The 25,210-nt window shown below is 40.6% G+C and overlaps 1 protein-coding gene across 2 annotated transcripts in view; it reads right to left on the reverse strand.

The window, feature by feature from the left end:
• LOC134358453 (A disintegrin and metalloproteinase with thrombospondin motifs 14) overlaps positions 1-25,210 on the reverse strand; it is a 242,619-nt gene that overhangs the window by 47,189 nt on the left and 170,220 nt on the right. For both annotated transcript variants that reach the window (XM_063070692.1, XM_063070691.1), the window contains exons 6-8: positions 10,631-10,787; positions 6,217-6,322; positions 771-914 (exon numbers count right to left, since the gene is read on the reverse strand). In XM_063070692.1, coding sequence (XP_062926762.1) covers positions 771-914; positions 6,217-6,322; positions 10,631-10,787 — 407 coding nt within the window. The remainder of the gene's footprint in view (positions 1-770; positions 915-6,216; positions 6,323-10,630; positions 10,788-25,210) is intronic.

The following is a 25,210-nucleotide window of genomic DNA, read 5'->3' on the forward strand; positions in this document are numbered from 1 at the left end:
TCCATGTTGACAAACATAGTACTGTGCAAAAGTCTTAGGCCTCTTTAGCCATATAATGCGGCTAAGAGTTTTGCACAGTGCTTTACTGTCCTGGGAATACCCAGTAACAAGGATGCACAGGACAACTTGTTCCAAATTCCCCTACAACATTTCAAAAGCAGTGCTGCACATGAATTAACAACATCTTGTGTGTCCCAATACAGAAGTCACGTCAGCTGCAAGGCTAACTTGTTGCCCTCTTAAGCTTTTGAGAGTTTGCAAAAATATCTTTAAAAATTACTGTGTTTTATTTTGTTAAAAAATCATTCTTAGTTGTATAATGCTGAAAAAAAAACACCATGCAACATTGCTCTAGGGACAAGTTTACTTTCAGAATTGCATTGAAACATAAAAAGGACATATATACAATGTCAAATACTGTTGTCAACTCTACCACATTTTGAAGTTTAAATGGAGTTTGGAAGCCACCGAATGGAGATTATGGATATTCATGTCAGTTCTATTATGATTGAGCAAGGGTGACCCAGGAATGAGTGATGCAGTTCTGGTCCTGATCTAAACCCCTCAGGGAGCTGTATAGAAAAAAAAGCAATTATACTCAGCTATACAAGTTATCTTATATTTTGTAATTATTTGTATATGCTCTGTGTTACTTTGATATAGAAATTCAGTTTTTCAACTAATATGCCTTACAGATACTTTTCCACATAAAACTGGAATTACGGTATGGATGATTACTAAAAAGATGATTACTAAATTTGATAACCTACTTTAGGTAGCGGCTGAGCTCCTGCCTGCTGCAACGAGACCAGTGATAACGGTGAAACGCCGCCTGTACCAAAGGTGCCATGATGCTGCCCATACTTGTCTCATCAGCACAGCGATTACCTTGCCCATCATGTTCCATTCCTAAACTGTTAGCATGTACTAGTCATTTCAGAAATTCACTTATTCAAGAAAGCATAATAAAACTATATAATATACATGAATTCAAATATTGTTGCAACATTTTGTTCAAATTTTAAAACATTCCACTACTTTTGGAGGCACAAGCACAATTTTCAAACACCTGACTCACATGCCCCTTACAGAAAACAAAACATAAAATCTGATATTGTAGACAATTCCTAACTACTAATGTCACATCCTTCAAGTCTCCCTATTGAATCAAAACCTAATCTTTTGCTGGTAAATGTCTTTCTAATTCTTTTCCACTTGCTGCATCAAATCCTCATTAAGCTGAGGTACAAAAAGATTTATCACCCCCCCAGTTAAACATACTTTTCCTGGACCTCACCATTTCATTGGAAATTTACCTCTATTTTTTCCATCCTTTGCTGTATTGCATATCTTAAACAATCATATAATCGCCTCAATGATAAAGAACCATAGTAAGACACCATCTGGAATTTTAAGTATTCTAACCTCTCGACTCAAAGCAGGATATAGTTGCTCTGCAGGAATCTGTTCCTCATATCAGAGTTAGTTAAAACTAGAGGATATAGATTTTCCATAATGGGTAAAAGATTTAGAGGGGATCTGAGGGAGACTTTTGCATCCAGAGAGTGACGAGGACTTGAAATACACTGCCAGAGAATAGTGGGAAAAGAATTGCTGACAATATTCAAGTGCCTAAGTGAACATCTGAATTTGCTAGGCATAGAAGTAAGTGGGCCAAATGCCAGAAGGTGGGATTAACGGATGGGTACCACTGGTTAGTATGGACGTGTTTGGCCTTAATGGCCAATTTCCATGTTGTATGATTTGGCACTAGGAAGAATAGCAAATCACTGGACTGATTTTCTCATTGGTTGAGAAAAGAGTAAGCAGATTAGGTCAGCATATTCCTGACTTTAGCAGAATGAGAGGTGTATACAAAATTCTTAAGGATTTGACAGAGTAAATGTAAAGTTGGGTGCTTGATAGTACAATTGTGGAAGACCAAGGAATCTGTTTCTGTGTTGTAAGGCTCTAATAACGATTGGTGAACCACTGATGTTTAACAACAATCCATTAATTTCTAGCCCTCTATTCAGAAACTGCAGAGGGTTAAGGTTGCAGCTCAGCACATCACATAACGGAAACATGATAGTGTAGGGAAGTGTATGATCATATACTTCGGTAGAAGGAATAAAAGTATAAACTATTTTCTAAGTAGTGTGTGAATTCAGAAATTGGAGGTAAAATGGGATTTGGGAGTCCTAGTGCAACACAGTCCTAGAAAGCACATACCACCAGCTAAAGGATAGCTTCCAATCCGTTCTTATAAGAATACTGAATGTTCCCTATTATGATAAGCTGGATTCTTGACTTCACAGTCCATCTGGTTAAGATCTTTCACCTTTTTCTCTACCTGCACTGGACTCTATCTGTAATTGTAACACTTTATTCTACATTCTGTTACGGTTCCACTGTAGCTTGGGATATGTGACAGTAGTAAACCAGGATATATAGACAGTTAGACCGCCTGAATTTAAATTATATTATTCTGCCGCCTTGGTGGGATTTGAATGTATTGATCCAGATCAATGATTCAGTTGTCTGGTTACTAGGCTATTTCAGTGAGCAGTTAGGAATCTTGAAGGAAAAAAACCTGATGGGATTTAAATCTGCAATCCAGTAGTATCATTGTTACCAATACTGAGACTACATTTTTATTTTGCTTTGAAATTTCATATTCATTAATTAACTATATTTAAATTATCCGATTGCTCAGCTGGGACTTAAAATTCAGGTCTCCATCAAAAGATCCACTATATCAAATTCTTCCTCATATATGTTGAGGATGCTGATGCTACATTCAACAGTTTTCTGATTTCATTTTAAAGCACAAAAAGTACTTTTGCCGAGTGTGGTTCAAGAAATTGAAGAATAGAAGAAAAAATATAGGAGCAAGCCTTGGCATCCCTTGAATATGCTTCACACCTCATGATATCATCAAATTTCCAAGTTCAAAGTAAATTTATTATCGAAGTCCATATATGTCACCATATCCAACCTTGAGATACATTTTCTTGTGGCATACAAAGTAAATCCAAGGAACACAATAGAATCAATGAAAGACCACACTCAACATGATAGAAAAACAACCAATGTGCAAAAGACAACAAACTGCAAATACAGAAGAAAAGGTAAATAATAATAATAATAATAATAATAAATAAACAATAAATATTAAGAACATGAGACAAAGAATCCTTGAAATTAAGTCCATAGGTTATGGGAACAGTTCAGTGACAGGGCGAGTGAAGTTATCCCCTCTGGTACAAGAGCCTGATGATTGAAGGGTAATAACTGTTCCTGAAACTGGTGGTGTGGGTTCTGAGGCTCCTGTACCTTCTTCCTGATGGCAGAAGCGAGAAGAGGGCAAGGCCTGGATGGTGGGGGTCCCTGATTTTGGATGCTGCTTTCTTGTGATAGTGCTCCATGTTCCGTGTAGAGGTGTCAATGGTAGGTAGAATTTTGCTTGTGATGGACTAGGCCGCGTCTTCTACTTTTTGCAGGCTTTTCCATTCAAGAGCATTTGTGTGTCCATACCAGACTATGATGCAACCAGTCAATATATCGTCCACCACATTTCTATAGAAGTCTGGTAAAGTTTTAGATGTCATGCCAAATCTTGGTAAAGTTCTAACGAAGCAGAGGTGCTGCTGTGCTTTCTTCATAATGGCATTTACATGCTCGACCCAAGACAGATCCTCTGAAATAACACTGAGGAATTTAAAGTTGCTCACCCTTTCCACCTCTAATTCCCTGATGAGGACTGGCTCATGGACCTCCAGTTTTCTCCTCTTGAAGTCAATAATTAGTTCCTTGTTCTTACTGGCATTGAGTGAGAAGTTGTTGTTGTGGCACCACTCAGCCAGATTTTCAATCTCCCTCGTATACTGTGTGCTGATTCTTCACCACTTTTGGTTCAGCCAACAACAGTCGTGTTGTCAGCAAACTTAAATATGGTATTGGAGCATTGCTTAGCCTCACAGTCATAATTATAAAGCGAGTAGAGCAGGGAGCTAAGCATATAGCGTTGTGGTGGACCTGTGCTGATGGAGATTGTGCAGGTGTTATTGCCAATCCGTACTGACTGGGGTCTGCAAATGAAGAAGCAGAGGATCTAGTTGCACAAGGAGGTATTGAGGCCAAGGTCTTGATTAGTTTTGAGGGGATGATAGTACTTACTACAATCATACCAAAATAGTAATGAGCACAAGGATCTGGATCAACGGAGATAAGTTAAGATAGTAGGTCCAGCACTATGAAGCAGTAGCTATGACCAAACTGAAACATTGTACAACTTGAGGATTTTAATGGTCTCCTATTGTGGTCTGTGACTGTTCTACTAGCAAGGAGTCAGAAGCTTTTCTAACTAGACCAATAGATGGTGCTCTAACACTCCAATGATTGTGGTAACTACACATTGAACTGCGATACAATCGAATGTGCTGGAATCTGGAGCAAAATAAAACACAAAACATCCATACAGGCATACATTGGCATTTCAGGTCAAAACCCTGCAAGAGGACCTGAAAAAGTAGAAAAAAGATAGGCAGTATGCAGAAGTGAGAGGGAGGGTTCTTCAAAAGCTGGTAGGTGATAAGCCGTAACAGATGGGTGGGGCAGTGGATGATGGGCAAATGAAGTCAGACAGGGAAAGGAGAGGAGGTGAGGAACTACTGAGACAAAAGTCTGGTAGACAATAGATGGAAACAGATAAGAAAACAAATTAGGCAGGTGGAGCCAGATGGATGGGGGAAGGGAAAGGGTACAGATCAATGCTGGTAAGAGATACTGTAGGTGGAACCAGGTCTGGAAAATTTAATGTTCATACCATTGGGTTATAGACCACCCAAGTGGAATTTTAGGATTGCATTTGGCCTCAGCTTGATGTGGAAAAGATTCATGATAAATACATGAGTGTGAGAATGGGACGAGAAGTTGAAATGGCATGCAACTACAGAGAATGAAATCATGTATTCTGAATGAATTCTAGAAATTGACCAAAGTTATGGATAAAATTAATGAAAAGGGAGAAGGCTCCTAAGTCATAAATTAGAAATACTCCTCACTCCCAACTTAGGCTGTTCCTTCTTCCTCAGGATTTATGTATTAGCTCTTTCCTCTCCTATCCTTTCCATGATTCAGGCAGCCAGTTCCATAGAAAAGTCCTCTCAGGCATCAAACTACAACTTGACATATGTTTACAAAATTAATCTCTAACACATTCTCATCTGTAACACAATCTTGGCTTCAGTCAATGCCTCCCCTCATTCTTGGCCAATGTAACTTGACTTTAGTCTCTTTTATATTATACCTAAATGTACTTCATTTGGGCTGTAGTTCTCCCTCCTCTAACACTCTTGCTCCAAAACTGGCATTTTCTCATCTTTGCATTCCTTTTCTCTCATACACGTACAGTGAGAACTGTCCCTAAGAGCTTCTTTCCACATGGTCCCCTTACCATCTTTCAGTCCAAAATATATTGCTGACCACCTGAACTGGATACTGAGAGACCAGTCTCATGGGAAAAAAACATATACAGTGGGAAAAATATTACAGGAAATGTGGTTAATAGAGTGAACAGCAGGTTAAGGACATTAAAAACGCAATCACGTCTGTGCAAGAACCATGGTGGGAGGGTAGGAGATGGACGAGAAAGGGGTGGGGAGTAAGGGAGAAAAAGACAACATGCAAGGGTTAGAGAGTCATGTTCTCAGGCCTTACCACAACAAATTAAAGCTAAGCACCTGCTAAAATTATGTCACAATGATGAAGGTTGCATAGCTATTGCCAACACTATCCTGACTTTCTGCTTGCCAACTATGAAAAAAAGTGATTTTCTAGTAGGCTACTACCTCTTTTTTGTATTGTTTGCTACAACTGCTAGTCAGGAAATGACTATGAGAAAGACCATTTAGTTTTGGCTAAATCCAATATAAAAAAATAGACTTTTTACTTCAATTAGCCCTGGATAGTATCAGTATGTACCATTATTAATCTTCTCACCTACTGCCTGAAAACTAACATTGATATACATTCTAAGATAATTGTGGTAATAAGGTTTAACAGATTGAATTAAATATTACTTCTTCCTCTTTTGTGCCAATCCCCAGTCTAGTTATATATGTGCCAAGAGTAACTGTTCTGCAACACAGAACTTGCACTGAAGTTTTGCACTTAAGGTATCTGCAGTGGTGTTTTCTTGCAATGCATACTTACACATGACCTGTTTCATGGGCTACAACAAATGCAGAAGAGAATCCATCTTCATGGTTGAGGGTACAGCTTCTTAGTGGATGGCACATGCCTGTCACTGGAGCATAACCTGTGCATAACACAGAGCACAGAACCATGAAAAAACTGAGAATGACCCAGTTCTTCACATACATTTATAACTGGAGCTCATCAACATATAAGGACCACAGAAGTGTAAATCCTCTGAAAAACACAAAATATAGACTAACATAATACTAAAATAATATCTTTTTTCCATGGTAGTTAATACACAAGAAACAGCGTTACTCCATGCTTCTATCTTGGGGAAGGATTAAAAAAAGTGGGCTGAAACATCAACTATTTATTCATTTCCATAGATGCTGTCTGACCTGCAGAGTTCTTCCAACATTTTGTTGTTTTGCCTTGGATTTCCAACATCTGCAGATTTTCTTTTGTTTGTCGGGCTGAATACAAATGTTTCTCTGAATAAGATCATTGCTGAGCAAAGTTTTAGATAATACTGTAAGCCCTAGTCTCAAAGGTTCTGGAGCATGCAAGTGTAACATTAATTATTGTAATACATTAATAAATTCATAACAATTAAAAATACTGCAAAAATGGAAACTGTAGCCCGAGAGTGACTTCATTCATTGGAGAGAGGCTCTACAACATGTAGTCAAAATTATTTTGCTCTCCTTTATATTTCAAACTGTCCAATGCATCACTGGGACTAACCTACCCACCATCAAGGACATCTATACAGAAAGGTATCAGAAAAGGGCCAATAACATCATGAAGGATCACATCCACCCTGCTTATAGACTGTTCGTCACATGCCCATCAGGGAGGAGGTTCTGTAGCATCCATGCCAGGACCATCAGTCTCAAAGGGGAACATCGATACAGACCATGAAAGGCCGCGTCGGGCATTTTCATGCCTTACAAGTCGCAGATTGGAAGTCTGTGTGGGGCGCCACTCCTCGCACAGACTAGAGCAATGTGTGATTAAGTGCCTTGCTCAAGGACACAAACACGCTGCCATAGCTGAGGCTCGAACTAGTGACCTTGTGATAACCACAAACAGATGAACGCCTTAACCACTTGGTCACGTGCCTCAAAAACAGTTACTTTCCCCAAGTAGTAAGGCTGATCAACAACTACACCCACTAACTTCACCACTACTTTATTATTTCCATTCGCTCACCTTATGTACAACCTAACATCATTATCAATCTGCTGTATGTGTATAAGCTATCCTATGTGTTTATATTAATAGTGCTTTTATATTACTATGTTCTTCATCTTTTGTGTTTTTGGCGTGTGCTTTGGATCCAAAGTAACAATTATTTCATTCTCCTTTATATTTCTATACAGAAATGACATTAAATAATCTTGAATCTTGAAATTATTTGGTTCTAGTAAGGTACTGACCAACAGTTTACTTCATAATTCAGATGTAGAATCTATTATCTTTCTATATGTTGTAATCACAGTATAGTACTACAAATTTAAGTTTGAAGAGATGAAGGGACACTTGTTTTTGTCAATTTGATCAATTAAAACTATTTCTCTAACAAGAAATCTGCATACTATAGGTGAGGCTGTTCCTTAGGTACATGTTTGAGATCTTTACAAATGATCCAGCTGGAAAAGTATTCAGTAAATGAAAACAAAAAAAAAAGACTGCAGGTGCTGGAAATCTGAAATAAAAACAGGAAATGCTGGAAATGCACAGTAGGTCAGATAGTCTTCTGACAAACAGTCATTGACCAAGAACGCAAACACTTCTCCGGGTTGAACTCCATCTGCCACTTCTCAGCCCACTTCTGCATCTTATCAATGTCTCTCTGCAATCTGTGACAATCTCCTACACTATCCACAACACCACCAACTTTTGTGTCGTCTGCAAACTTGCCAACCCACCCTTCTACCCCCACATCTAGGTTGTTAATAAAAATCAGGAAAAGTAGAGGTCCCAGAATCAATCCTTGTGGGACACAACTAGTCACAACCCTTCAATCCGAATGTACTCCCTCCACCACGACTCTCTGCTTTCTGCAGGCAAGCCAATTCTGAATCCACCTGGCCAAAATTCCCTGGATCCCATGTCTTTTGACTTCCTGTATAAGCCTACCGTGTGGAACCTTGTCAAATGCCTTACTAAAATCCACATAGATCACATCCACTGCTCTACCCTCATCTATATGCCTGGTCACCTCCTCAAAGAACTCTATCAGGCTTGTTAGACACGATCTGCCCTTCACAAAGCCATGCTGACTGTCCCTGATCAGACCATGATTCTCTAAGTGCCCATAGATCTTATCTCTAAGAATCTTTTCCAACAGCTTTCTCACCACAGACGTAAGGGTCACTGGTCTATAATTACCCGGACTATCCCTACTGACTTTTTGAACAAGGGGACAACATTTGCCTCCCTCCAATCCTCTGGTACCATTCCCGTGGACAACGAGGACATAAAGATCCTAGCCAGAGGCTCAGCAATCTCTTCCCTCGCCTCATGGAGCAGCCTGGGGAATAGTCCCCGGGGACTTATCTGTCCTAATGTATTTTAGCAACTCCAACACCTCCTCTCCCTTAATATCAACATTTTCCAGAACATCAACCTCACTCATATTGTCTTCACCGTCCTCAAGTTCCCTCTCATTGGTGAATACCGAAGAGAAGTATTCATTGAGGACCTCGCTCACTTCCACCGCTTCCAGGCACATTAAAGGCAAAACACTATGTGGTTGAGCATTCGGTACAAATTCACCCCAGCAATTTCTATGGGATCCCGACGCAGACTGGGAGACAGCTTTGCTGAACATCTACGCTCTGTCCGCCAGAGAAAGCAGGATCTCCCAGTGGCCACACATTTTAATTCCACATCCCATTCCCATTCTGACATGTCTATCCACGGCCTCCTCTACTGTAAAGATGAAGCCACACTCAGGTTGGAGGAACAACACCTTATATTCTGTTTGGGTAGCCTCCAACCTGGTGGCATGAACATCGACTTCTCTAACTTCCACTAGGGCCCAACCTCCCCCTCGTACCCCATCTGTTACTCATTTTTATGCACACATTATTTCTCTCACTCTCCTTTTTCTCCCTCTGTCCCTCTGAATATACCTCTTGCCCATCCTCTGGGTCACCCTCCCCCCCCCGTCTTTCTTCCCGGAGCTCCTGTCCCATGATCCTCTCGTATCCCCTTTTGCCTATCACCTGTCCAGCTCTCGGCTCTATCCCTCCCCCTCCTGTCTTCTCCTATCATTTTGCATCTCCCCCTCCCCCTCCAGCTTTCAAATCCCTTACTCACTCTTCCTTCAGTTAGTCCTGACGAAGGGTCTCGGCCTGAAACGTCGACTGCACCTCTTCCTATAGATGCTGCCTGGCCTGCTGCGTTCACCAGCAACTTTGATGTGTGTTGCTTAATATATTACACCTATTTTGACTAATTCTCAAATACTTTCCTGTCATAGAAAATATATCATGATATTGACAATATTCTGGTGATGTCTAGTTTTACAGCAAAGTGATACTTGCTTATATGTGTTACTTAAATAGTGAAAACTACAGTATACTTGAGAGCATTAAATTAGATTTTAACAGCTGTCTTAGGCCTTTTAACAAATGCCTGAAATTTCCACACAGGGGCTTGGCCATGGCAGGAGCATATTTAGTAAATGGATGACAGACAAATAACTTTGAGGAAAGTTCAAGCCAATAATAAATGGGCAAAACAAGCAAAGAAAAAGCATTTGCTGTAGTTGTAATCGATAAGAAAAAGGAATAATAAGTAATTCAAATTTCTTTGACAGAACTATCAAATTATCACTATATGAACATCAAGATTTTGAAAATAAAAACACCGAGCTAGAAACATCATGCACTTGTTTTCTAATTCAATTAAATATAATGTGTTGTACTCATTAGCAGTTGATTAAACAGACGTGGAAAAAGTTGAAGACAAAACTGAAATGTGGTAAGTTCTTCCACTTGCCATAGAAAGAGACAAGCAGGCAATTGCACACCGACAAAGATGCAAAGTTTGGGCATTCTGACGGTACAAAAGGAATCTCAGGGACAAACTATTAAGAAACTTTAAATAATATGTGTATCAAAAATGAAGCACCAGAATGGGAATGCAAATGTTTTTCTAAAGAATATGTTGTATGAAAGAAATGAGCCTTTGAGAAAGAGAAGTAGTTATATAATTCAAAACTGGATCATTCAAAAAACAGCAAATAAAGTTAAGAACACATCAGCACTACCGATGTCTACAGAATGTTAATTGCTTGTAATAAATACATTTTAATTTATATTAAATTTATGTCAGAGTAATTATATTCCAAGAAGTTACCTCTTACGGCTGCAGAATTCAGACTGCACACACCTGATCGAGAACAATACTGTACCTTGCATACCTGCAGGACCAAAATCTTGCCTGGTAAGGAATATGGCATGATCGTGATGCTCCGCGTGCTCTGGATCAGAGCGTTGTTGAACATGAGCCCACCGGCAAACTTGTTCTAAACTTCGAGAAGGATTCCCATGCTCTATTAAGCTGATCGACTGCAAAATAAGAACAATGTATAGTTAACAAAACAAAATAAGTTTATGAAAACAGAAACTCAACAAAATTGAATTTTAATTCTTCATGACTTAAAATGAATTTAAGTTTCTTGATGTTTTAAAGGTGCATGGTTATCTGTGGGGTCATTGAATATATGTTTGAAAATAAAATTAGATTTAACTTTTGATTGGCTTCAATTCCATAGTTTTCTGTCCCCAACAAGCTTTTTCTATTCAAAAATCTATGTTTTCAGAGGTGGCAGAAAGAAAATTAGGATTGCAACCATATCCCAACTCGGGAGATGCAATGGCAAGCACATCCAATATGCTGAATTGGCTGAGATCAGAGAATTTAGCACATACCTGGAACGCTGACTCGGAATTACAATCACAAGTGCATTTACAAACTTAGCTGTCAATTGATCAAGTAAACCTAACTGAGCACATCACATACAATCTTATTTTTAATGCACCTTATCAAATTTAATTCAACTGAATTACAAGATTGTATTAGAATATGCAACACAAAAGTTCATTTTCAGCTATGAAATTTTTCCAAAGTTAGAAGCTACCTGCATGGAAAAAGTATGCTATTTGTTTTCTATGCTTTGTTTCATCTATAAATGAAGTCCCGTTTCAGTCCTTTTCTTGCCCATTATTTCCAATCCATGAATACAAAATGGTAAACCTTCAAAGTGACAGAGATAAACTACACAAATAAGAGTGTTACAGCCTTTATCAGATAAGCACAATGATCAGCTGGTGCATGATCTATCCCGCACTGAACTGCTGAGCATAATGATTTTCCTTTTGGTTCTTTACAGTTCAAATCATTTATTACATACCCCAAATACAAATATTTGGTAAGACATTAATTAGTCAGAATAAACAACTAACTCAATTGAATTGGTACCAGGGCTACACCAAATGTCATAAACAAAGTTAAAAATTTCACTACCGTGCATTTTACTTACTGTTAAAAAGGCTCAGTAATCATAATTTCTGACAGATTTAAGACCTCTGTCTTAAGCAGAGTATCAAAGAGACACAGAAATTCCTGCATTTTTGTTGAAGAGATGACAACAGTTGTTTGTTGGCTTCTTCTGGTTTGGCAGTTGAATGATGTGCAGGCATAAAAGTACTGAAAGAACGATATATTAGGCATAGGCAAAAGATGTTCTTCATCAGAAAAGCAAAAAAACTAAGTGATGACAATGTAACTGGCAACATCTTGTGTGCAAATTGACAAGTGATTCATATTCCAAATATTTGGGAATTTTGGTTGATCACAAAAAGACTTTTAGAATTAATATCGACCTATTAGCATGCATACTCATAAAACTAGTGTTCATGAATAGAGATCCCAACTTTGCCCATTGTAGCACATAGAGGAGCTCGCTTTATTACCTTGAGAAGGCAGCCCAGACTACTTCCATGAAATGCCATCAATTCGGCGCACCTCTCCATGTAAGGAAGACCAAGACTGAGATTCTTACATGTGCTTGGGCAATTGCAGTTGGTGGCTCTTCACCAGACTTTCCATAGAATCACAGCAACTTATCAAGGAGGTCATCAGTCTAAAATCTGCACCAGGTTACTTCCAAGTGTCAGTTCTTAAGACTGTAGTCTTATCGTTATGGCTTTTCAAATGCTCGTTCATGTACCTGTTGAAATGTGATGAGGATTTCTGCCTCCACTACCCTTACAAGACTGTGACTTATAAATACCCAACTCTCCCTTGGACTTTACACCAACTAACATACTTAGTTGATGTGGTCTAGTTATCCATCTGTCTATATTCTTCCTATTTGCCAATCTTCCTATGGCCTTCTAAGTTCTAAAGAAAACAATCCTAGCATAGTCAATCTCTTCTCCGAATAATTCTTTTTGAAAATATCTTTTTTATAATGCGTATGTTGCAGGTTAACTGGGGTTGAACTATCTCTTACACAGTTTTAGCATAAATTCTTTGCTCTTAAAATTCTAAGCCTCAGCCAACATAGACAAGTATTTCCTATACTTCTTTAGTTGTCTTATCTGTTGATCTCCACCTTTCCAGATATATGAACATGCACTCCAAGAGCCTTCTATGTCTCTACACTTCCTCATATCCCAACATTTACCAAGTACTCTGTCAGACTGTTTACTTTTACAACATGTATGACCTCACTCTTCAACAATGACCAAGCTTTGAATGGCATAGTTGGCATTTTGGGTACATGCCAGGAAGTGAAGGAATCAACATAGAGGATAACCTGATCTGATTTTGTCCTCTTCAATGTACCTGTGACAAATAACAATATGGACCTTGTAAATGTGAATTTGTGGAGACAAAGAAGTCTTTATTTCATTAGGAGTTTGAGGTGATTTGGTATGTCACCTAAAATATTCTTAAATTTCTACAGTTGTGCAGTGGAGAGCATTCTAAATGGCTGCATCACCGTCTGATATGGGGTGGGAGGCTACTGCACAGGATCAAAGTAAGCTACAGAGTTGTAAACTTAGCTTCATCACGTGCACTAGCCTCTGTAGTATCCAGGACATCTTAAAAGAGCAATGCCTCAAAAAGGTGGCGTCCATCATTAGAGACCTCCATCATATAGGTCATGCCTTGTTCTCATTGCTACCATGAGGAAGGAAGTACAGAAGCGTGAAGGCACACCATAACAATTCAGGGACAGCTTCTTCCCCTCTGTGATCCGGTTTCTGAACAGATATTGAACCCATGAACACTACCTCACTATTTTTATTTCTGTTTTTGTACTACTTATTTAATTATTTAATATACATTGCCTATAAAAAGTATTCACTCCCTTGAAAGTTTTCATGTTTTATTGTTTTACAACATTGAATCACAGTGGATTCAGGTTGGCTTTTTTGACACTGATCAACATAAAAAGATTCGTTCATGTCAAAGTGAAAACTGATCTCTAAAAATTATCCAAATTAATTACAAATATAAAACACAAAATAATTGATTGTATAAGTATTCACCCCCTTCAAGTCAGTATTTAGTAGAGGCACCTTTGGCAGCAATTACAGCCTTGAGTCTGTGTGGATAAGTCTCTGGACACGGCAATTTTTCCCCACTCTTCTTTACGAAACTGTCCAAGCTGTGTCAGATTGTGTCAGAGGCATCGAAAGGCAGGCAGAGCACTACTAGACGTGGTGAGTTCTTTCTCCTTGCATGGGGATTTTTTCTTAAAAACAGTAGCTAGTGCGCAGGCGTAGGAAGCATCAGAGACATCGGCGGCAGGGGAAGGCAGGCAAAGCACCACCAAACGCAGTAAGTTCTTCCTCCTTGCTTGGGTTTTTTTTCTTATTTTTCAAACCATAAAAAAGAGATAGGGTCTAGTGGAGCGGCCATCATCGAAGTGGGGGCTAGAGTCAGAGTGGGAACTTAGAGGCTTTGACTCAAGAACCTTCAACAAGAAGAGGCTGAGGCCAAAGAAACACGTAAGAAGGGTAGGTTTTTCCTTTCTTTATTGCTGATTTGATCCTGGTTGCCCATAGTACAGTGCAGGCAGGATGGCAGTGGAATACTCCTCCTGTAGGATGTGGGAATTCGTGGAACCTGATGGTCTCCCTGATGACTACACCCTGGGAAGTGCAGCCAACTCCAGTTCCTGAAAGACTGCATCAAGGAGGTGGAGGTGGATGAACTCAGGATCATCAAGAAGGCAGAGCAATTGAGAGATAAGACTTTTGAGCAGGTGGTTACACCCAGAGAGCAGAATTCAGAGAGTAGATGAGTGAACACCGAGAGAGGTAAAGGGAGAAAGAAGTTAGTGCAGGGTCCCCTTGTGGCCATTCCCCTCAGCAATAGGTATACCCCTTTGGATACTGATAATGGGGATGACCTATCTCGGGAAGGCATCAGCAGCCAGACCAATAGCCCTGTGGTTGACTCGGAGTCTCAGAAGGGTAGGGTGAAGTCAGCTGGAGCAATAGTCACAGGGGACTCAATAGTTAGGGGGACAGATAGGAGATTCTGTGGCAGCAAAAAAGATACCAGGATAGTGTGTTGCCTGCCGGGTGGTAGGGATCAGGATGTCTCTGAGCGGTTGCAGAATATTCTTGAAAGGAAGGGTGAGCAGCCAGAAGTTGTGGTACATATTGGTACCAATGACATGGGAAGGAGAGGGGTAGCGGTCATGTGCAGTAAGTTGAGAGAGTTAGGAAGGAGGCTGAAGAGCAGGACCTCCAAGGTGGTCATCTCTGGATTACTCCTGGTGCCACGAGCTAGGGAAGGTCAGAACAAGAAGGCAGCACAGATAAATTAATGGCTGAGGAAATGGTGCAGGCAGCAGGATTTCAAGTTCTTGCATCATTGGAGCCTATTCTGGGGAAGGGGTGACCTGTACAAGTGGGACAGAATGCACCTGAATTGGAGGGGAACCAATATCCTGGGAGGGAGGTTTGCTAATGCTATTGGGAAGGGTTTTCACTAGATTTGCAGGGAGTTGGGTACTGAAGTGAAAAGGCAAAGGATGGGGTAGATGGCGCACAAGTAGGGACAGCTTGTAGGGAGTTTGTGAGCAGGGATAGCAGATGATAGAGCAAAGACTGAGCCAGATGGTTTGAGATGTGTCTATTTTAATGCAAGGAGTATCATAAACAAGGCGGATGAACTTCGAGCGTGGATCAATATGTGGAAATATGACGTTATGGCCATTACGGAGGCTTGGACGTCTCAAGGGCAAGAATGGCTGCAAAAAGGATAGGGAGGGATGCAAAAAAGGGGGGGGTGTGGCATTGCTAATCAGGGATAATGTCACAGTTGCAGAAAAGGAAGAAGTCATGGAGGGATGGTCTACTGAGTCAGTGTGGGTGGAAGTCAGAAACAGGAAGGGGGCAATAACTCTGCTGGATTTTCTAGACCCACCATATACTAACAGAGACATCAAGAAGCAGATAGAGAGGCAGATTCTGGAATAGTGCAATAATAATATGGTTGTTGTGATGGATGATTTTAACTTCCCTAAATTAGACTGGCACCTCCTTAGAGCAAGGGGTTTGGACGTGGTGAAGTTTGTTAGGTGAGTTCAGGAAGGTTTCCTGATGAAATATGTAAATAGGCCAACTAGAGGAGAGGCTGTACTTGATCTGGTATTGGGAAATGAACCTGGTGAGGTGTCAGATCTCTTGGTGGGAGAGTATTTTGGAGGGAGTGATCACAACTCTATCTTCTTTGCCATAGCACTGGAGAGGGATAGCAGCACACAATTTGGGAAAACATTTAATTGTGGTAGAGGGAAATATGATGCTATTAGGCAGAAACTCGGGAGCAGATGTTCTCTGGGAAATGCATGGCAAAAATGTGGCAGATGTCCAGAGATAGGTACGTTCCATTGAGGCAGGGAACGGATGGTAGGGTAAAAGAACTATGGTGTACAAAGGATGTAGAAAATCTAGCCAAGAAGAAAAGCTTACGAAAGGTTCAAGAAACTAGGTACTGTTAGAGCTCTAGAAAATTACAAGGTTGCCAGGAAGGAGCTTATGAATGTAATTAGGAGAGCTAGAAGGGGTATTGAGAAGGTCTTGGCAAGCAGGATTAAGGAAAACCCAAGGCATTCTACAAGTACGTGAAGTATGTGAAGAGCAAGAGGATAAGCCTTGTGAGAATAGGACCAATCAGATGCAATAGTGGAAATGTGCACATGGAGTCAGAGGAAATAGCGGAGGTACTTAATGAATACCTTGCTTCAGTATTCACCAGGGAAAACGAACTTGGCGATTGTGGGAATGACTTACAGCAGACTGAAATGTTTGAGCATACAGAGGATATGCTGGAGCATTTGAAAAGCATTAAGTTAAATAAGTCGCTGGGTCCAGACGAGATAGACCCCAGGCTACTGTGGGAAGCAAGGAAGGAGATTGCTGAACCTCTGGCAGTGATCTTTGCATCATCAATAGGATGGGAGAGGTACCAGAGGATTGGAGGTTTACAAAAGTTCCTTCGTTCAAAAAGGGAGTAGAGATAACCCAGGAAATTATAGACCAGGGTTTTACATCAGTTGTTGGAGAAGATCCTGAGAGGCAGGATTTATGAGCATTTGGAGAGACATAATCTGATTAATCTGATATGGTCGGTAACCAGTGGTGTTCCGCAGGGATCTGTTCTGGGACCTTCCTCTTTGTGATTTTTATAAGTGACCTGGATGAGGAAGTAGAAGTGTGAATTGGTAAGTTTGCTGATGACACAGAAGTTGGGCGTGTTGTGGATAGTCTGGAGGGTTGTCAGAGGTTACATCAGCATATCGATAAGATGCAGAACTGGGCTGAGAAGTGGCAGATGGAGTTCAACCCAGATAAGTGTGAAGTGGTTCATTTTGAGAGGTCAAATTTGAAGACAGAATATAATATTAAAAGTAAGACTCTTGGCAGTGTGGAGGAACAGAGAGATCTTGGAGTCCTTGTCCACAGGACACTCAAAGCTGCTGCGCAGGTTGGCAGTGTTGTTAAGAAGGCATATGGTGTATTGGCCTTCATCAACTGTGGGATTAAGTTCAAGAGCTGTGAGGTAATGTTACAGCTATAACCTTAGTTAGACCCCACTTAAGAGTACTGTGTTCAGTTCTGGTCACCTCACTACAGGAAGGATGTGGATACTATGGAGAGCAGAGGAGATTTACAAGGATGTTGCCTGGATTGGAGAGCGTGCCTTATAATAGGTTGAGTGAACTTGACCTTTTCTCCTTGGAGTGACAGAGGATGAGAGGTGACCTGATAGAGGTGATGAGAGACTTTGATCATGTGAATAGCCAAAGGCTTTTTTGCCAGCCTTGAAATGGTTAACACGAGGGTGCATAGTTTTAAGGTACTTGGAAGTAGGTATGGGGTATGTCAGAGGTAACTTTTTCACACAGGGTGGTGGGTGCATGGAATGCACTGACAGCAATGGTGGTAGAGGTGGATACAATAGGGTCTTTTAAGACACTCTTAGATAGGTACATGAAGCTTAGAAAAATAAAGAGCTATGCGGGAAAGGGAAATTCTAGGCAGTTTCTAGAGCAGGGGTCGGCAACGTTTTTGCCTCTGTGGGCCGGGTCGCTTATTAATGAGCGGACAGTGGGCAGATAAATGCCATAAAAAACTTGAAATATGGGAATTGTCCATTTAAATACATATAGTTATGTTTTGCCTCAAATTAATGAATAACACATGCTAGAAAATCATTTGTGCTTAAGGTTGCCTACCCCTGTTCTAGAGTAAGTTATATGGTCGGGCAACATTTTGGGCCGAAGGGCTTGTAATGTGCTGTAAGTTCCTAAGTTCTATGTTCCATAGGATCATGAGTGAACAGCCCTTTTTTAAATCCAGCCACAAAATCTCAATTGGATTGAGGTCTGAACACTGACTTGGCCACTCCAGGACATGAACTTCGTTACTTTTAAGCTATTTCTTTGTAGCTCTGGCTTTATGCTTCGGATCATTGTCTTGCTGAAAAACAAATCTTCTCCCAAGTCGCAGTTCTCTTGCAAACTGCATCGGTTTTTCCTCCAGGACTTCCGTGTATTTTGCTGCATTCATCTTACACTCTACCTTCCGGGGCCTGCTGCAGTGAAGCCTTCTCATACTGTCATGCTTCACAATAGGGATGGTGTATTTCTGATGATATATGGTATTTCGCTTACACCAAACATAGTGTTGAGTCTGATGTCCAAAAGGCTTATTTTTGGTTTCATCAGACTGTAGAACCTTCTTCCAGCTGACTTTAGAGTCTCCCACATGCCTTCTGGCAAACTCTAATCTTGGCTAGAGTTTCACATGGGAATATTTCCAACAGTGGCTTTCTCTTTGCCACTCTCCCATAAAGCTGCAACTGGTGAAGCACCTGGGCAACAGTTGTTATATGTGTAGTCTCTCCAATCTCAGCTACTGAAGCTTGAAACTCCTCTGGAGTTATCATAGGTCTCTTGGTGGCCTACCTCATTAGTCCCCTTCTTACACACCCAATTTTTGAGGACATCCTGCTCTAGGCAGATTTATAGCTGTGCCATATTCTTTCCATTCTTTGATGATTGACTTAACTGTACTCCAAGGGGTATTCAGTGACTCAGAAATTTTCTTGTATCCATCTCCTAACTTGTGTTTTACAATAACCTTTTTGCAGAGTTGCCTGGAGTGTTCTTTTATCTTCGTGGTGTAGTTTTTGGCAGGATACTGACTCACCCAGCCATTGGACCTTCTAGATACAGGTGTAGTTTTACTACAACCAATTAAAACACTTGACTGCACACAAGTGATCTCCATTAACTAATTATGTGACTTCTAAAACCAACTGGCAGCACCAGTGATAATTTGGTGGGTCATATTAAATAGAGGGGAGTGGGGTGAATGCTTATGCAATCAATTATTTTGTGCTTTATATTTGTAATTAATTTAAATCATTTTGTACAGATCTGTTTTCACTTTGACACGGAAGTCTTTTTCTGTTGATCAGTGTCAAAACAAAAACAAATTAAATCCTCTGTGATGCATTGTTGTAAAACAATAAAACATGAAAACTTCCAAGAGATGTGAATACTTTTTATGGGCACTGTATATATTTACTGTAATTCATGGTTTTATTCTCTATTATTAAGTATTGCATTGTACTGCTGCCAAAAAGTCAACAAATTTCACAACATATGCTATTGATAATAAACCTGATTCTAATTCTGATTCTTTACACTGACGACTTCCTTAAGTAGAATGTCATTGCCATCGTGCTACCGACATTAAAAGCCAGGTATTCATAGAGGTACTGTGAATGAACAGCAGCAATAATTATACTACCATAATCTGTAACTTCATAGTTTGGCATAACCCTCACCTTACATTGTAATCATCAGGATATCAACCCTGATTCCATAAGGAATGCAGAAGAGCATAGCTGGAGCAGGATGAAGTGTACAGAAAAATGACGCGCCAACCTGGTGAAGCTGCAGCAATGTAACACATCAGTTTGCTGCTGAACAAAAACAGTATGTTACACACAGCTAAGCAATTTCACAATCAATAGATCAGATCAAAGGAGTGTCAAATTTGGTTGTTCATGGCAACAAATGATAAAAAGCTCCAAATATCTACATCGAAGTGCCAAATATATGATCTATCTTGGTTTCCTCCTGAGATTCCCACTATCCTCAGAAGTTAGTCTTTATCCAATATTTGTTCCAAGATTTTCCTTAACAGTTACAACTTCAGCATCTACATGGAAACTGTTCGGACGTGTTGTATTAAAAAGAGTCTATCAACTCTTGCTAATTACTGCCCAAACATTTCACTATCAATCAGCATCAAAATTGTGGGAGGTGCCATCAATATGACTGTCAAATAACTTACGCACTCACCAATAACCTGGTTAGCGAGTTTGGGTTTTACCAGCACTACTCTATATACCAAATCTCAGAAGAATGAGGGGTAACCTCATTGAAACATATTGAATGGTGAAAGGCCTTGATAAAGTGAACATGGAGAGTACGTTTCCTAAGGTTAAGACCAAAGGACACAGTCTCAGAATAGAGGGGTGTCCTTTTTAGAATGGAGATAACGAGGAATTTCTTTAGCCAGCGAGTGGTAAATCTGTGGAATTCTTTGCCACAGGCAGCTGTGGAAGCCAAGTCTTTATGTATATTTAAGGCAGAGGTTGATTGGTCAGGGCATGAAGGGATACAGGGAGAAGGCAGGAGACTGGGGCTGAGAGGAAAATTGGATTGGCAATGATGAAATGGTAGAGCAATCTCAATGAGCCAAATAGCCTAATTCTGCTGCTGTATATTATGGTCTTATCTCATCACAGCCTTGATCCAAACACAGATTAAGGAGCGGAATTTCAGAGGGAAGGTGAGAGTGACTGTTCTTCACATTCACACAGCACTTGAGCAAGTATGGCATTAAGAAACCCAAGAGAAAAAGAACAACTAAGTCAATGGTCATTGGGAGAAAATACTCAAGTCATTTCTGGACATCACTGCAGAAATTTTTTCAAGCAGTGTTTTACACCCAAACATCTTCAATAGCCTTCTATCCTTCAAAAGATCATAAGGGGGTACGTTTACTGATGATTGCACAATATTCAATTTCATCCATAACTCCTCAGAAAAGACACAGTCAGGTGGCATGAAAGTGGTGCAACAATACATAATGCCACGTCATGACTAATTCCAATAAGCATAAAAACAAACACCAATGTTGTGCAAGGCACCATCAATTGTCAAATTAGCCCCCGTCAACATTTTTGGGTTCACCCAAACAAGACGCATACATACAGTACCTTCAAGAAAAAGTCAGAAGCTGGCTATCCTGTGGTGACTGACTCAAAGCTTATTCACCATCTAAAAAAGGAACAAATTAAAGGCATGATGGAATGAATGCTCTCTCCTAGACTGGATAAGTGCAGCTCCAACAAAACTCAAAAGAAGCCCAACACCATCTGGAAAACACAGCCCTAATGATCAGCACCTCATCCATCACCTGAAACATTCATTCCTTGCACTACTGTTGAACAGTGGCTATATTGTATACCATCTGGAAAATGCACTGCAGTTACTCCCTTAGACAACAACACCTCCAAATCTGGGAGTCTACCATCACAATGAACAAGTGCTGCAGCCACTTGGGAACATCATTACCTGCAGATTTCCATCCAATTCAAACACATGAAATTGGAAGCTTTTTTTCTGATTATTGCAAGAAATAAAAATATGAAAACTCTCTACTCAATAGCAGTATGGAAATACCTTCACTAGAAAAACTCCAATGATTAAAAAAAGATATACCACCATAAGGGAAAATAAGAATGGCAGAACATGTTGCCCTTATCATGAACACCCACAACCCAAGTTTAAAATAAACTGAAATCATCCAAAGTTCAAAGTAAATTTATTATCAAAGTACATAAACGAGGGGTGATTGCTAAGTTTGTGGCCTAAGGTAGAAGGAGTCAATTTTAGAAAACCCTGCACATCTATTTTTCAACATAGTCCCCTCCTACATGTACACACTTAGTCCAGCAGTCATGGAGCATACGGATCTTGGACCTCCAGGTGGCCCACAGCAGGGGTGATTGATAAGTTTGTGGCCTAAGGTAGAAGGTACACAGTGGTGGTGCCAGAGATTTTTTCTTGCTGGTGCTACAGTGGGGCTGAATTATTCAGTGATGGTGCTGAGGGATGCACTGTATGGTAATATGTATTCGCAAGCCCAGACGTGCGGCGTTAAAAAGTCAGTTTCATGCATTATGTGCCTACTGTAAATGCCTCTGTTGATTTACAAGCAACAGCAATTGATAGATCTAATATAGAAGTGAACTGTTACAGTGTCAACAGCATCAGAGACAACCTGGGCTACTTGAGCATAAACAAAAAAAACAAATAGAGCATCTGAGCAAAAGCGGACAACGTGAATCATGCACCAATCCTGCAATCAGCGTCAAATGCATGCTTTTCAACTGAAAAACACAAAACGGATCCACTGCTATTCGCATTACATAGACAGCAATGCCAAAAGATACACCGTTATTAAAGTCAAACAAGGCAAACAACAGATGCAAGGCTTTACCAGGAGTTGGACAAATCGTACTCTGACCACACAATACCTCAATTAATTTGGCTATTGAATTTACAACAAAAATCAACAGAATCACCACTTGGAAATCTAAGCAAAACCAGTAAGCTTAATAGCAGTAAATGTAATATTTTAGGATTTGTAGGAAACATAAGGACTATGGGGTATCCACCACAAAATAATAATAATAATCAGCATTAGTCTTGACCCAAATTTTTAAAAAATCAACTGCACTCACCATTAATATTTTCAGAGAAGCACAATCCATCTGTTGTTGTGATTGGTGGAGAAAGCATCAATGATTTTCTGGATGTCAAGTGCTTTGGTCCTCCGGCTGTTTATGGCCAACAGAGCCAAGTTGCTGTTCTTAGCATCGCCGCTGCTATTCCTTAAGTAGTTTTTGACGCGTCTGAGGCAAGAGAAACTCCGTTCACATGAGGCAGATGTAACAGGCAGAGTCAGTGATATACAGATTAGTTTGTATAAATCTATAATTGCATCTCGGTAGGGTCTCATTAGAGCTAGAGATTCCACTGTGTTATTCACTGTCTGTCCTTGCTTTTGTTTTGTTTCCAGCAGACGCCGAACTTGATGTAGCTCTGCAGTCAGGTTCACTTCAGTCACTCCATAGTATTGGGCCATTGGCCAAAGACAATTCTTGTCTAAGAAGAACTTGCGTTTGGGACTCAATGCTGAGACTCCAGTCAGAACACTCCCAGTCTCAACTGAGAACCATCTTTTCATTTCAGTCAGAAGTCTGTCTATAACTGGATAGAAACAGTGGTTGCGAAGGTCATCAGAGGATGTCACAGGTGTGCGTTCAGTTTGGGCCTCAACAACAAAATCATGTAGGCGGCAGGGTGGCAGGACCTGTCTCCTTTCATGTGGTCTGCTCTGTATACCGGCCTTGACGCATAAGTCCCTAGCTCTTGTCTGAATTTCACTCCATGATTCCTCTCCCCGTTTTGCTGAGGTGCATCGATAACAGACTGAGCCAAGTCCACAGCGTATGAAAGCTCCAATCTGAGAGATTGTAGCTGGTCTGACATGAACTTGGTGACTCGGAATAAATCCTCAAACAGAGTGAGAAGTAAAGCAAACTGCTCGTCAATCAGTCCATTTACAGCTCTGGCCTCTGTTTTCCTCCGTGCATTTGGTTGACCCATAATATCCTGTAGTGTAGCTAGAATGGCAGGGAGTGATTTCCTTTTAGCCCACAAAGCTGCATACTGCCATGCCCAGCGTGTATCTGACAATTTCTTCAACTCCATGGGCTGTGCAGTTGATCCCAGTTCTCTCTGTTTCTTCTTGAAAAGATCGGGGGCAACAGAGTTTGAAAAGAAGTTGTAAAGCAGCTGCACAGTTTCAAGAAACTCACCCGCTTGTGGTACATTGCTCACAACATCCACTAAAACAAGGTTAAGTCTGTGAGCATGGCAGTGTGTATATATAATGCCTGCGGGACCTCTTTCCTGAACCTCTCGTGTACCCCGTTATTGCACCCGGACATCACTGTCACCCCGTCATAACACTGACCTATACACGCGTTCTTATCAATAACACACTGGGCGAGTGCCTGTTCAATGCTTTTAAGAAGCGACTCTGCGTCCAACCCTTCTGCTGGAGTGAAGTGCAAGAATTCTTCAAGCACTGTTTCATTATTCAAATACCACACCACCACTGATACTTGCTCCTTTTTACTCAAGTCTTTACTTTCATCCACCATGATGGCAAAATATCCAGCCTCCTTGATTTCTGCACTTATTTGACGTCTGACCATATCTGCCATAATACCCATAATTTCATTTTGGATATCGTGATGGGTATTTTTTGCATTTCCAGGACTGTCCTCTACTTTTTTAGCTACAGTCTTATCAAGCTTCCCAATTACACTGAGCAACTCAACAAAGTTTCCCCTATTGCCAGATCCATCATTCTCCCGGTGTCCTCGGTGGGCAATTCCTTGGCACGCAGTATAGCGTAGAGACTCAACCACTGCTCTCATATACTCACGATTTTCTTGGACAATCTTTGCATGCCCTTTATCAAGCATATTTCTCAATCTTGAACCATCTTGTTTTCTCAATCTGAATTCGGTTCATGCCTCCATAGCAAACTTATGAGCTGCACTTACATGGTGGGTTTTGAAAGCTGTTGTAGCTTTCCACCAGTTGTGGTAACCGGTGACAGTGAAGGTAGACTCAGAATGGAACCCATGTCCTCCACACAGGAAATGCCTGCATGTGAAGCAGAATGTAGCATCTTTTGTGATTGAATATTCCATCCAGGAGTACAGGTCAAACCAGCCACGAATACTCCTTTGCTGATTGCCAAACTGTTGCGAAGGGTACTTTTTCAATGCTGGCCGATGGGGTTCTTCCTCAGGCTGCTGGCTAACATCGCTAACAGTATTCCCACTTGCACTAAGAGCAGCTTCATCCATGTTCTCTTCCAAATCCCGCTCCATTTCTTGTTCCTCTACTTTGCCCTCACAGTCCTTCGATGAACTGCTGTCGTCCTCATCCCCACTTACTCTTTCTGCATGTCACTTTCAATTAAGACATGCTCAGGCTGAGATACCACTGATTCCCCTGGATGAGGTCGCTTTCTGACTAAAAATCAATCTATTTTTCATGCCGGCCAAAATAATGCACGAGCCAGGCCCACGCTCGCTTGTAAAAGCACAATGTGTGTGTGTGGCATCCGTTAGTCTCGCGAGACCATGATTCTGCGCCTGGATGTATACTATCAATCTCTCGCGTGAGTAAGAGTGAGTGACATCACCACCTTAAGTGATCTTAGATCAGCTCAACTGATCTGAGGACAGCAAAGGCAAGACATTGACAACAAACGAATAAGCAGAAGTGTAA

This window comes from Mobula hypostoma, chromosome 18, assembly GCF_963921235.1.
Source record: "Mobula hypostoma chromosome 18, sMobHyp1.1, whole genome shotgun sequence".
Classification (NCBI taxonomy): Eukaryota; Metazoa; Chordata; class Chondrichthyes; order Myliobatiformes; family Myliobatidae; genus Mobula; species Mobula hypostoma.